Source organism: Crassostrea angulata, chromosome 7 (assembly GCF_025612915.1).
Source record: "Crassostrea angulata isolate pt1a10 chromosome 7, ASM2561291v2, whole genome shotgun sequence".
In the NCBI taxonomy this organism is placed as follows: Eukaryota; Metazoa; Mollusca; class Bivalvia; order Ostreida; family Ostreidae; genus Magallana; species Magallana angulata.
Genome location: NC_069117.1, coordinates 54,997,026 through 55,010,679, shown reverse-complemented (window position 1 = coordinate 55,010,679; position 13,654 = coordinate 54,997,026). Strand labels below are relative to the sequence as shown.

Below are 13,654 nucleotides of genomic sequence, written 5' to 3'. Positions count from 1 at the left end.
CTTCACGCTTTGAAGAGTTACTGAACTGGGTAAAACTAGTTAAAAGAAATCTCTCTCTCTCTCTCTCTCTCTCTCTCTCTCTCTCTCTCTCTCTCTCGTTTAATACACTTTTTTAAATTTTCGATTTAATCAAATTTTCTAAATACCCAAGTGTTTTCAAGGCGAAAACTTTAGTGGCGGGGGGTTAAAAGCCGCGTAGAGACCCCCAGCACACTATTTTCAGGGCGAAGACTTTAGAAGCTCCTTTTAGATTTTATAAGGAGTAAAACAACATCGTGATATTATATGCTATGACGCCTCAATATCCATGATATCGATCCGTTAATTTATATTCTATAAATTTGCAATATTTTAAAGATAATTTTGAAAAATTTGCAACCTAAATTACATGTAAGGATTTTTCGCCAAAAACTTGTTTTCTATCGATGTTTCAAAACTTGTTACTTTGTTAACTTCATCTATTTCTTTAAAAACGAATTTTTACTGTTTTTATTCTTAATTCGAAATACTAAAAAAAATTGTACAATAATGACATCGCGACAATAATATGATGTTCCCTAATCAACAATGAAATCGAGAAGTGCCCGATACCTCCTAAACTAAAGTCGATTCTTTTATATTCGATCGCGGGTTTTTTTTTTAATTATGCAAACCATGCATGCACGTTATTCTAGACTGCACATAATTTTAAAGGAATTCAAAATCCATTTTAAGGGTTTTTTTAACTGAGGAATTCGAGTCCGAGATGATTCTTTATCATTCAGGTTTTTGAAGAATAAAGCTGAAGTTTTTTTAAAAGTCGAAAGATAAGATACTAGTTTAAACATTGAATCACCAAGTTTTTAAACCACAAATGACACAGTCTGACTAAAGCAAGCCCATACTTTTCACAATGAAGTAAAAACAAAAACAAAAATAGGTGCTGACTTTAGTCATGACTGCAAATGACATTTCTTCTATAAAATACCCGGCTTCTTGAATACTGACATTACACGACTGACGCAAAGAAAATACCCACACCAAACACCTATTTAAAACTAAACTAAAGTGCAGCGATTGTGCATGCTTTCAGTCTTCTGGATTGTTAATGATAAATAAAGAATGAATGAATTAATGCCGTGAAAATCAGTTTTAATGATACATAATATATCCATGGCGAATGATCATATGAAACAGAGACATAAATAATGTGTTATTTATATGTATGAATATACAGTTTGTTTGTAAAATATTACACTTCAATGAACATTAAAATTTTGTGGATCAACTTAACAACAAAATCCACGAAAATCGGTACATGTATTTAGCATTTCAAATAATTTTACTCCTAAAAACAAAAATTGCCGAAACATTCTCAGACTCTATAAAAAAAAACCATAAAGATTTTGATCGATGGCATAAATGTGGATGTAGTTAATTTGTAGTTGACAGGGTGCTTTTTGCCATGATACTACTTGTATCTAAAAAAAAATAACACAACATATAACCCCCCCTCTCTCTCTCTCTCTCTCTCTCTCTCTCTCTCTCTCTCTCTCTCTCAACAGTTAAAGTATATATTAGAACATGAATAGGTCAATTCCGTTGAATACACGCACGTACCCCCCCCCCCCCCTACTGTTTTTGTCACCCGACCTTTTTTCCCTTATGGCTATCGATGGAAAATAAAATTTTATAGAGATTGACCACAACACTTTTTAAATCTATGCAAATAATAATATAGAAGGTGGAAACATGGATGAAACAACTATTTTCAAAATAAAATAGACCGCTGCCCCCACCCTCCGCTATTAGAATTTTGAAGTTTAGTTGACTTGAGAAAAGTGTTTTAGTGCTTGTCATGTCAATTTGATGGGGCCCGGGGGATTGGTCTGCTTCAGTACCCTCCCAAACATAGGGACCAAGCCAGTTTTGACACAAATTTCAAAACTTACCCTCCATTAAATATTGCCTATATAGTGACTGAAAAATATTGACGCCATTATATATACTTTAAAGACAGATTTTAAAAAATTTACATGTTTTGCCAAGAAATTAGGGGCCGGATGTTTAATACATTAAATTAATGTCACAAATTTCTATTGCCAAAATATATATTTAAACTTTTGTGATATGGTGAGTGAAAAGATTACTTACAATTGTTTCTTGTCTGAATTATTGATGATTAATTATAAAATGCATTGTATATTAAATATGATTTTACAATTGATGTTTGATTAAAATGTCATTGGCGCACCCTGTTCATTTCCCTGCTGATTAAATAAAGGGGGATATAATGACAACTAAATAAAATGGTATTGTCCAATAGTGGTAATTTCATTAACGTGTAATTGAGGCAATTTTAATTGAGTAGTTATTGCTTCTTGACAACATAAACAAGATTTAATCTCTCAATGATCGCTGTGGCATGTCCTGAATTATCGCGCTTTGACTTGCAAGTATACAGAAGAGGGTGTGAAAAGTAACAGCATTTTTAGCCAATGAGATCGCTTGTAACTTCAGCTATCCATAAGTTTCTAGATCCCAATTCACACAGTTTTGAGTGTAGTATTCCAGGTCAACGATCTAGAAACTTTCAAAATGTAATTCAATTCAGCGCACAAAGACAGAAGATGTTCGGCGAGGTCTATTTCTAATGTAAGTTGAATTCATAAATGTTAATCGTTTGATCTGTTGAATAACTTTATTATAAATGCACAGTTGGTTAATATTTGTCTTGTTTATTGTAGGATCATGACATATTGTGTTCTATACCTGGACATTGCCTTCACGAAGTGAATATTTACAAATATTTTAGACATGGCAGCTTTAAAAACAGCCCTGGTATTCGTTTTGTGCCAGGTGTTGGTGATTGTTATTGGAAATGGACAAAGAATGTCACCATCTCACGAAAAATGTGAACTGATTTCGATTCCATTATGCAAAGACTTGCCTTATAACTGGACTATTATGCCAAATCTTTTAAACCATCAAAAACAAGAAGACGCCGGACTAGAGGTTCATCAGTTTTTCCCCCTTGTGAAAGTCCAGTGTAGCCCTAAACTGAAGTTTTTCCTGTGTACTATGTATGCTCCCGTGTGCACCGTTTTGGAGGAGGCTATTCCTCCGTGTCGGTCTATGTGTAATGAAGCTAGAAATGGATGTGAATCGTTAATGAATAAATTTGGATTTGAGTGGCCAGATAGTTTGAAATGCGAGAAGTTTCCTGAGTCTGGAATGTGTGTGGGAGAAAACAGGACTGACCCTGTGGACTCTACCCCCCACCCCAATGATGATACTAAGTTTCCTGGCTACATTCCTGAAACAGAGGATAATAAATACAGACCTGGATATAATGGTGAGAACCATCATGATGATAACAAGCCACTGGTCACAAACTCGTACAAAACATGTCCAAAAAAGTACTCAATTCTTCCAGGATTTGACTACAGATTAAAAGTTGGATCAGCAGTGTACTCGGATTGTGGGGCACCTTGTGAGAACATGTATTTCAATGAGCAAGAGCGACATTTTGCAAAGCTTTGGATTGGTGTGTGGTCTAGTATTTGTTTAGCTTCCACGCTTTTCACCGTTTTGACTTTTTTCGTCGACATGACCAGATTTCGCTACCCGGAGCGTCCAATCATATTCTTGTCTGGATGTTACTTCATGGTTGCTCTTGCTTATGTCATTGGATTTTCTCTGGACAAAGAGGCTGCAGCGTGCAACAGATTCGTAAACACGCCAGAAGTGGTGCCAATAACTACGCAAGGAACTAAGAAAGAATGGTGTACAATTCTCTTCATGATGATGTACTTCTTCAGCATGGCCTCCTCCATTTGGTGGGTCATTTTGACCTTGACCTGGTTCCTGGCAGCCGGAATGAAGTGGGGCCATGAGGCCATCGAGGCAAACTCTCAGTACTTCCATCTTGCAGCATGGGCTGTACCGGCCATCAAAACCATTGCCATTCTAGCCATGGGACAAGTGGACGGAGATACACTAAGTGGAATATGTTTCACTGGAATATTTGATGTGGATGCTCTGAGAGGATTTGTGTTGGCTCCGTTAGTTGTGTATTTATTATTAGGAACCTCCTTTTTACTAGCTGGGTTTGTTTCACTCTTTAAAATCCGTACCATCATGAAAAGTGATGGAACAAAAACTGACAAGCTGGAGAAATTAATGGTCCGTATTGGAATTTTCTCAGTATTATACACTGTGCCAGCTACCATTGTAATTGCATGTTACTTTTATGAACAAGCATCTAGAGACACTTGGATGTTACACTGGTTTACCAAAGAGTGTTTAGCATCCTCTACAGCCCCTCCAGAGGAGGGAATTAAACTGCTGCAGTCGGGGGACAAACCTTGGCCCGACTTCAATGTGTTTATGATCAAGTACTTAATGACTGTCATAGTGGGCATTACCTCAGGGGTTTGGATTTGGACTGGCAAAACACTCAGTTCATGGAAAAGATTCTATGCCAAAATTTGTGGATCGAACAAACGGGAAAGTAATGTGTAAATTTTTTTATTAGATGGCAAGCACGTCAAACTCAATTCAACCAACGGTTTCAAACAAAAAGACATAATTGAAATTACATGAAACTTTTGTGTAGTGTTGCGTACACCTTCCAAAGATGCCAGTATGTCAGCCCTTGTAAATTGTCAGGTGTAAAATTGAAGTATGTGAAGTTTTTTACATGAGTGATTGTGCTAAACCAGTAACTGCCATAAGGGTACATACACATCCAATTTAGTATGAGAGGTTGTTCATGTGTAATTTGTCTCATGTGTATTTTATCAAATGAAAAAAATACATTTGAGAACTGCTTCACCTTTTCTATATTTTTTTTATGTGCCAAAGAGTGGAAATTTTGTGTAAAACCAACAGTTTGTTAAAAATGGAAAAAAAAGTTCGTGTAATTAAGCTAGAGATTCGGTCTTTGGTTGTGAATTGAACCATCAAAAGTTTTGGGTATAACTAATTTAAATTGATATTCTCTTCTTTTATTTTTAAACATATATTTATTATCAATATTTCTTTTTACTGATTTATATACCGTTTATGAATCTTTTTACTTGTGTATAAATGTCAGTGTGTCAATATATTTTACAACTTGTAAATAAACCATGTGTTAAGCTTTAAATCACTTTTTTTTTTACATGTGTGTGTATGTTTGAGGCTTGGTTGTATAGCAGTCGCCTCTTGGTCATACAAGTTGTACATGTGATGTCAGGAATGTCTCGTTTCACGTATGAAAGGCTCCCAGAAATTAATGAGTCTTGCATTACTGGCAGAACAAGTTGCCTGTCTGAATATTATAATTTACAGTAAATTTAGCAAACACATTTGATAAGTGTTTAAGTGAATGTATTGTAGCATATTTTATGGTTTTCCTATTTTAGAAAACTTCTTGTCATGATGTAAAAGTTCAAATCATGTGAATTTTTTTTAATTTTAAAATTGATTTGCCAAAATCAATCAAAAATCATCCCATTGATGTAATGTTTTGCATGTTTAGAAATTGCAGCCAGTTTGTTTTGATACAGATATATTTTTATTATTATTAAATAAAACAAAGAAATGTGCAAAATCCTTCCTATATATGTCTCTAGAAGTATTTATCAGAGGATCTGTCTTGATGTAGAGTAACTTTATAATTTAAATTTGTGAGTATAAATATGGTGTAAAAGTACTGCCGCCTGTATAGAACTGAGTCCACTCAACCATTGGATAACTCCATGGATCCTCCGTTTTAGTTGGTTGCTTTTGATGTGACAAACAGATTTAGGCTACCGATATCTTAAATTCTGGACCACAAACTGAATGTTTGATTTTAAGTCTGTAGACCTCAGGAAAGTGTCCAGCTAACTACGTTTTATTTCTCGTGCAAAAATTAATGCGGTATTTGAAATGTTCAGGTTGTATTTTTTTTTTTTAAATGAATCAAAATGTTCTGTCCTTTGTTCTTCATTCTGTGAAGGAACATTTTTTCAGTACATTTGTATTTTGCTTGTTAGATCAAAGTTACCTGTAAGAAACTTTAATGCAGAGCAAACTCTTGTGTTTCACTTTAGGGATTGATAAAGTTCATTGATAAATAGATGTATCATATTTTGAGGGTAAAGGAATTTTGGCCCAGTGCCAGACAACTTTTATTTTTGTGAATCTTTTTAAAACACCTGGAAATGTGTGTTTTAAAGCTTTTTGTTTGTGAGAGACTGCGATCTCGGCATGCCTAATTGTCATTTTTATCAGCCAGTGCTGTATGTGTAATAAAAACTAGTTAAAAGACTTTCGTGTACCGATTCTTTATCAAGGTGGTAAAAAGACAAAAATTCAAGAAAAAGAGAGGAATATATATATATATATATCTATATATATATATACCAGAATTTCAAAATTTGCAGTTGAATGCGAGATAAATCAGGTCATACTCTGTACAGCTGTATTTGGTAATGGAGGGAAAATAGGTGGTTGCACGTGGAAGGGAAGTTCACACATTTGTGCAATGGCATACACTAGGATGTCCTTAGGATTTGTACTATAGTAGAGTGAGCATTTTAAGTACAGTCCTCGAAATTGAAGTAGCCAATGGAATTTTGTTTTGTAAATACTATATGCATAATAATAATTTTACTATTATGGGTAATTTCAGCCAAAAAATTTGCTTCATTTATAATGCATTTCATTATTAACAATAAGAGCACCGGTATTACGTTTGACAATTCATTTTTCCAAGATAAAGAGGATGGAACGAGGGTCTCTCCCATGGGTTTTTTTTTTTTTAATGATTTTTTTCTATACATATCAGTGATGCATTCAGAGCAAACCACCAACTGGTAACTATTAGTTCCAGACTGCCTTGAATTATGTTCCAGTATTGATAATTTTCAGTGCATGATGAAATTTCTACAATCAGACAAGGCTGACACAATTTAATAACATTGCTCTATTGTATTAATCTTCCAGACTATTTAACGGCACTATTGATTTCTTATAGAAATGTGTCTTAAGGTTGTTTATAAATCATGAACAATGTTTGAGTACATACGATCGGTTAAAATACAGATAGTTGAATTGTTATAGTTTTTGCAACTCCTTGTTTGCCTGTAATGAATGTCCATCTTCCATGTGTATTGCAGAAATATCAAGAAATAAAGATTACAGAGGAGCATCAACCAATATATCTTCGGTACAAAGTATTTGGAATGCACACTAGACCATTTGGTAGAGCATTCACATGAGGTGGGTTGTGGGTTCAAATCCTAGTAACTGCATTCTTTATAATTAGAGTGATCTGTGTTGTTTGCTTAGTTTATGCACAAGCATATTGTGAATTTCTGATGATGCAATTTGAAAGACTGGTCTATGACTTTCATGATAATGACAATATAGAATCTTTATTCATCAGAGACCCTGATTTCTTTTGACATGGTAGTTGGATATTAACATTATTTACTAATTAACATTTTATTGTTCTGTATTAATCACCTATTACTGGTGAGAGATATCAATCTAATACTGAATCCTTTTCCTATCACCGGGGTACATTGAATTCTGCAACTGTATTTTTTTCAATGGTTTATACCAGTACTCTTACAGTACTTAGCATCATCTGATTCAGCATCATATCTGCTAGTGTTCTGGTGGCCATTACTCTGAAGTCTGGAGTTTATGAACCCAGTAGAAATGCTTAGACTCCACTTGACTGGTTCACCGTTCCTTTCCTGACATTCCTCTCCGCCTCGTTAAAAGTCTGGGATATCTATAGCAGCTGTGAACCAATGTACACAGTTGTTGCAATCCTATGTTAGAGCGCAGACTGCATGCCAGGGTTGTGATGATTTATAGGAAATCAGGGGCTTCTGCAATAACAGACCTGCACACTTCAGGTGCCACAAGTCAAATGTTTATTTGTTACCTTAGTTGTAAAAATGGCAAGATGTAGGGAAAAACAAGATGTAGGAGCCTCGTAATGGCCACTAGGTGGAGCTATCTGTAATCAATAGGTATTGATTAATGCTTAAGTTGTTGATCCTCGGATTGATTTAAATACGTTCTCAAAGGAAGTAAAGTTGGTCATGATACCATGAAAATACACCATCAGGAATTTAAAACTCCAGGTTTTGTACTCTGACGCAGTTCCTGATTTGTATAGGTTTAGGATATACACTTGGAGTGTGTTGTTTTTGAGTTCTTTGGCCCTGGAATGTATAGGACGACCGTTCTTGTCTCCTAGGATGATAACAGTGTATTACCCCTGAGTAATTTCTATAGGTTGATCTTGTACAAATAGACCCGATGTTTCCAGCGAGGGCTAGGCGATCTGCTGTGACAATATTTACACGTCACACACTTTCACCTACGAGAGGGATATTATTGCTGATCAAAGAATCTGAAGGGGCAGCAGAGATTATAACCCATTTCTTTGATCATAAATGTTGATCTATGAGGACTCCACTGTTTGTTTAAAAAGTTTATTGAAACATATACAGAACTTCAAAAAATGATTTACAGTTTTTAAATTAAGTAAGTCTATGAAGATACATTTAAAGTACAATTTATTAAATTAATAGAACAAGAAAAATCAAACTGAAAAAAACTGAAACTTGCCTATTTTTATATTTAAGGTTATTTTTTTTTATTTAGCACAATAAGGATGTTATTTTCTGCAAAAATAAAACATATACATGTAATTAAACACCAGCTCTGTCCTTAAGTTTCAATTACTGGTATCTCAAAATTTCAAATGATAATAAATACATTCAATTGTTTTAAAATTCAAATGAATAATCTCTTTAGAAAAAAAGGAATACAGAACAAGACAAAAGATTCAGTTCATAGCATGTTGACAGGTTCTGTTAAATGCTTCCTAATCCCTGCTGTAATTAGCAGGTGAGCTGAATCATTAAGACAATAAATATTATGCACTTTTCTGCAAATAGAAATTAATCTCGGGTGTCAGAAAGATTTATTGCTCTCAAATGACATGTCAGACTATAATGGTCTTGCCTCCTGTCCCAGCATTAATACACTTTAATGACACTGTTGACAAGCTTATGTAGCTACTGGGAAGAAAAAAAAACTGTTTGCCAAATTAACATGTTTTAGTTAGATGCATGTTTTTGTTCATTGTCCAAAAACAAATTAACAATTTTCTTGTCAATGAAATTTTTAATGATTGGACAGATATTTTTGAGGACATTGTCCTCTTTTAGGCTCAATACCTCTAACAGTGCAGCTTATGCATGTACAGCTGTATTAAGTTTAGCAAAGTTAAGAATGAACTGCCTGTTTCTATAAAAGTAATATTTTGAAAAGAAGATGAGTTCTCATGTGGTATTTAGCTGTCGCTTTAAGTTTCTTCTACTAGCATGCTTTGCTTACTATCTGCACTCTTTGTAACACGAAGTGCGTTCCATTTCCTCTCACAGTCTGTAAAATACAGTCAGACCTATACCCAACACTACCCTTAAGCTCTAGTCCTGTTCTCCCCTAATCACAAATATCATCTACTTTACCTTTGATTCACAAGGAGGCCTAAAATAGACTGTATATTTACCTTATGCATGTAGATGTTATCTTTAAGAAACAGACATTGACACTTTGCATTTTTAAATATTTAAACAGTAAAACAGAGCCATAATAAAGTGTGAAGTTTGTTTGAAGTTTTAATTAAGCAGGTGCCCTATGTGTGAATGTGGAGACTTTTAGGTACTATATGTATGTTAATGGCTTTAGTATTTTGATTGTCAGTGTTTTGTAAAGTACATCAGAGCAGAAGCCAAATGATAAACACCCAAGGGCTTAACCTGTAAAGGTAGCAAAACAACTCATAAACTAGGCGATGTCGTCTCGTTATTATTAAAACACATTTCTGTCAATTTTGTCCCAGCAGAAAACTACCAGAAGCCATTATGAGAAAATTGACTTTGCGTGGAGTTGATTTTGTGCGAGGGAAATCACATTTAAACACAACCTCACTGAATGAGTTCAGTTAATTATTCCCATACAGCTTTGTTTGTCATCCCTTGCTATATTTATCTATATTTATCGTGGGGATTTGAGTTACCTGCTATAAAGGTACAATTTAAGCTGGCGATTTCTCCCCGTTTATTACAGCACAGCACTTGCCAAGACACAAGACGTCTCTTAGTTGCACAGGGCAATATAAAGGCCATTTACTGCCTTTGTCTCTTGTATAAAAGATCATGGGCGATTATTGCACTGAAAAATATTCATTTTCATATACCTGTACCCAATAGGTATGCTTTATGTGTGTACTTCTCTTACCATGGAGAAGGGGAGGGTCTGTTGTTTTAAAAGATCTAGGATTCAAAGAACATAGAAAAGGCTAATATTAAGAGATTGGAATCTCTGCAATCAAGCACCCCTACACACCCCTTCAGCTGGGTAATAGAATGGATTATGGATCAATGCTTTTCCCTTCTTCTTCGTTTATATTATTATTCACTATCAGATATGTGTTCTTATGAAAACATGGCACATCATCTGACCCATTGCTTTGAGAAATATACAATCTCCAATATCTGTAACCGCAGCCAAAAATGTGGCTTCTAATCAAATTCTTTTTCTTATCTTCAATGCTCAATTTTCAAATCCTCCTCCAGAAAATTAGAGGAAACTGCTCTGTGAAGATTATTTTGAGACCAGGTTCTTTTTTAATACAAAATCTTACATCAATATTCTGTGGTTAGGGGGCTCCTGCAGTGAATTGCAGGAAAACGTCTTTAAATAAACCGACTGGAAACAAAGCAATCCCGGCGTTTGTACACTTCCCCATTTCTGGCTATCTTCTATATGTCTCTCTCCCACTGAGATGTAATGCTGCAGAAATTGACAAGGCATGCAAGCCTCATTTACATCACCATTGCTTGTTTCACTTTAATTCTGTCAAAATGAATTATGAAATGTTCAGGGAATCTTTCCTTATGCCCAGGGGAGTTTTTCATAAATGTTTGATATCTTTTATCCATTCAGATAAAAAAAACTCAATTCAGAAAACAATAGAAATACATGTCGAAGGGTTTTATCTCCCTTTCGTTGACTAATACCTCCTATTCTGACTGTCCTAGCTATGTGTCACCTACAGAAAAGATCAGATCACATTATAAAGCAATTCCATATTGATTACCATTTTACTATCTGTCAGGAAAAATGTTCCAACGACTCAACCAAACAGAGACGAAAATCAAACAAACACCCGTAAAATCTAACATCTCGCTGCCAATGTAACCAAATTACAAAAATTATGCGAAAAATGGATTTGCTGCAGATGATTGCATCTTCATCTGATTCTTACTGAGCATGACTCACTGTGGCTGCTGATGAATCGGTGATGTAACTGCAGGGTAAGACAAAATTACACTGGTATTAAATGTTGATGGAGTTCTCTCCTGGATCAGACCCCCCAATATCCAAGTGAAGTGGAAACTTTGATGAATTTCAAGGATGCTCTGCTACAGGGAATGAACTACTGCAATTGAATTTTGGCTGGTATGAGTTGGAACATCCGAACAGCATTAGGAATTTTCTTCTCTGCAATTACATCAAAAATTTTATCTGAAAATATTAATGATTTATTAGATTCCTAGGCATGCAATTTAATGAATCAAATTTGAGACATAGTTTGAAGGTGTGAACCTTTTATAACCAAAATTTTGTCAAAATAAAATGGCCTTAAAAATGGGAGGCTTATCAATTCTTTTAATACTGAAGCTGATTTTCCACTCGAGGGTTTAAAAAATGAATATTTATTCAGCATGAAAATACATTTAGACATTTTAAAACCACATAAAGGAAAGAGATTGGAGTAGCCATCATTTGTAACTACTCGTTCACTAGTTTTATAATGCAGCAATATGTCAGAGCAGGGTACATAAATATGCATTTATTCATCGTCACATTACAACACCCTTTGATGTTCCCTGTTTAAAAGATGTAATAGGAATTTTAATCAAAAACTGAAAACAAATATTAGACAGCTCTACGCTTTTATTAGGTTTAATGATATTCATGGAGTCAACAGTTCTGACATATATTTTGATATCAGTGACTATCATAAATTTTCTCATTTTTAAAACTTCTCAAGAATAAATAGGCATTATTAATCTAGACCCTGTTCCACGGTAGCCTAGAACGTATTTCACAGTAACAGACCTACAGCCAAGCACGGGGACTTTACCTATCATAAAGGCTTTAGGCACTCTGATTAATGACCAAGTTTTTTTTAGACATCAAAGCAGAGTAAGGGGTTACCCTGCCGATTTTCGGTGGCGTCGATACAAGCCATTATTTTTTGCCGTCTCCAACAATGCTGTGCAGCTCCTCTTACCTGGAACTGCAGCAGCGGGAGACTTCTCATCCGAAGTAGAGGTTGGAAGGTCCCATCAAATCCGTCTAATGATCCGGACGGATCTGTTAATGATCACTGGCACAGCACAATCAGATGATGGGAGTAATTATGGGAGATAAATGTAGGCCAATTGTTGATGGAACACAATTTAATCAAATCACTGTCTAAAATTGAATTCAGGGTGTCAGTGATTGTCGGGTTCATTGCCTTTGGAGCAGCATAGTTCTCATTACACATGCCTTTGAAGCAGTTACTAGTAACATGTACATTGTATAATAACCAATTCATGGATATTCCAAAATACAGTTAAACACAGTTATAGTGAAGACTTAGGAACTAGTGGATTTACTTCACTGTAACTGTAATTATATCTGTATAAGGAATTTGTAATGATAAATGATAATTAATTAACAATACACATATTTTTTTCCCTTGTGACTACCATATGTGCTCATAAGGCATAAACTAAAAACATTCAAATTATTGGTTTCCATATTGAAGGATTTATTTGAAAATCAATTGGTATTGTGATCTTCCAAACCATGTAAATTTCGTTATTTTTCATCTCTGTAAAGGAATCACTATATTCATTAACTGGTTCATTTGGTTGTATCTGAGTTCTTAATTTTAAACCATAACATTTTACAAGGGACTCCAAAGAACTTCACTTTTCCCAAGTTTGTACAAATTAAGTTTAACTGTTTCACTTTGAAATTCTTATGCCCCTCCAGGGTTGTTCCAGTACAATGATTTGATAGTAAATTGACATTTACTTTCAATGTATATAATATTAAATGTAGGTACATGTATCATTTGCATTGCCCTTGTAAATGGAATATACAACAAAAAAATGTTAAAAGCATGAATTTGCAGCCATCAAGTTTCCCTTTCTTTGTGAGTCAAACCCATTTTTTGTGGGGCTCCTTGTTTGAACTTGAGTCTATGACACAGTTAATGTGTTAGAGAGTGTTTGTCTGCCTCCAAGAGAGCTGTGTTTACACAGATATGAAGAAAGTCAAGGGTTCAAAACTCTGCAATGTGACATGAGATGTTCGAGCCATGGTTAAAAGCAACAAACTGATGCAAGCATGTGTTTTCATGGTTTTGGCATCTCTGAGGTATTGGCAATTTTTTGGTACATTTGGGATGTCTGCTCATATATACAAACAAATGCATTTCTAAAGCATCTTGTCAAAACAAGGAAATTAAGATATATTTTGATATCCCACAGTTCCTTTGAAGTTACATTTTTCATTAGTTTCCAAAGCTTTGATGTTCAATCTGATGTTGTCG

General features: G+C 34.8%; 1 protein-coding gene across 1 annotated transcript; it reads left to right on the top strand.

The window, feature by feature from the left end:
- Positions 1-2,500: 2,500 nt before the first annotated feature.
- Positions 2,501-6,276, top strand: LOC128155200 (frizzled-7-A-like). Its single transcript, XM_052816798.1, has 2 exons — positions 2,501-2,634; positions 2,727-6,276. The coding sequence occupies exon 2, from the start codon at positions 2,797-2,799 to the stop codon at positions 4,501-4,503; it is 1,707 nt and encodes a 568-aa protein (XP_052672758.1). The 5' UTR covers positions 2,501-2,634; positions 2,727-2,796; the 3' UTR covers positions 4,504-6,276.
- The last annotated feature ends 7,378 nt before the right edge of the window (positions 6,277-13,654 follow it).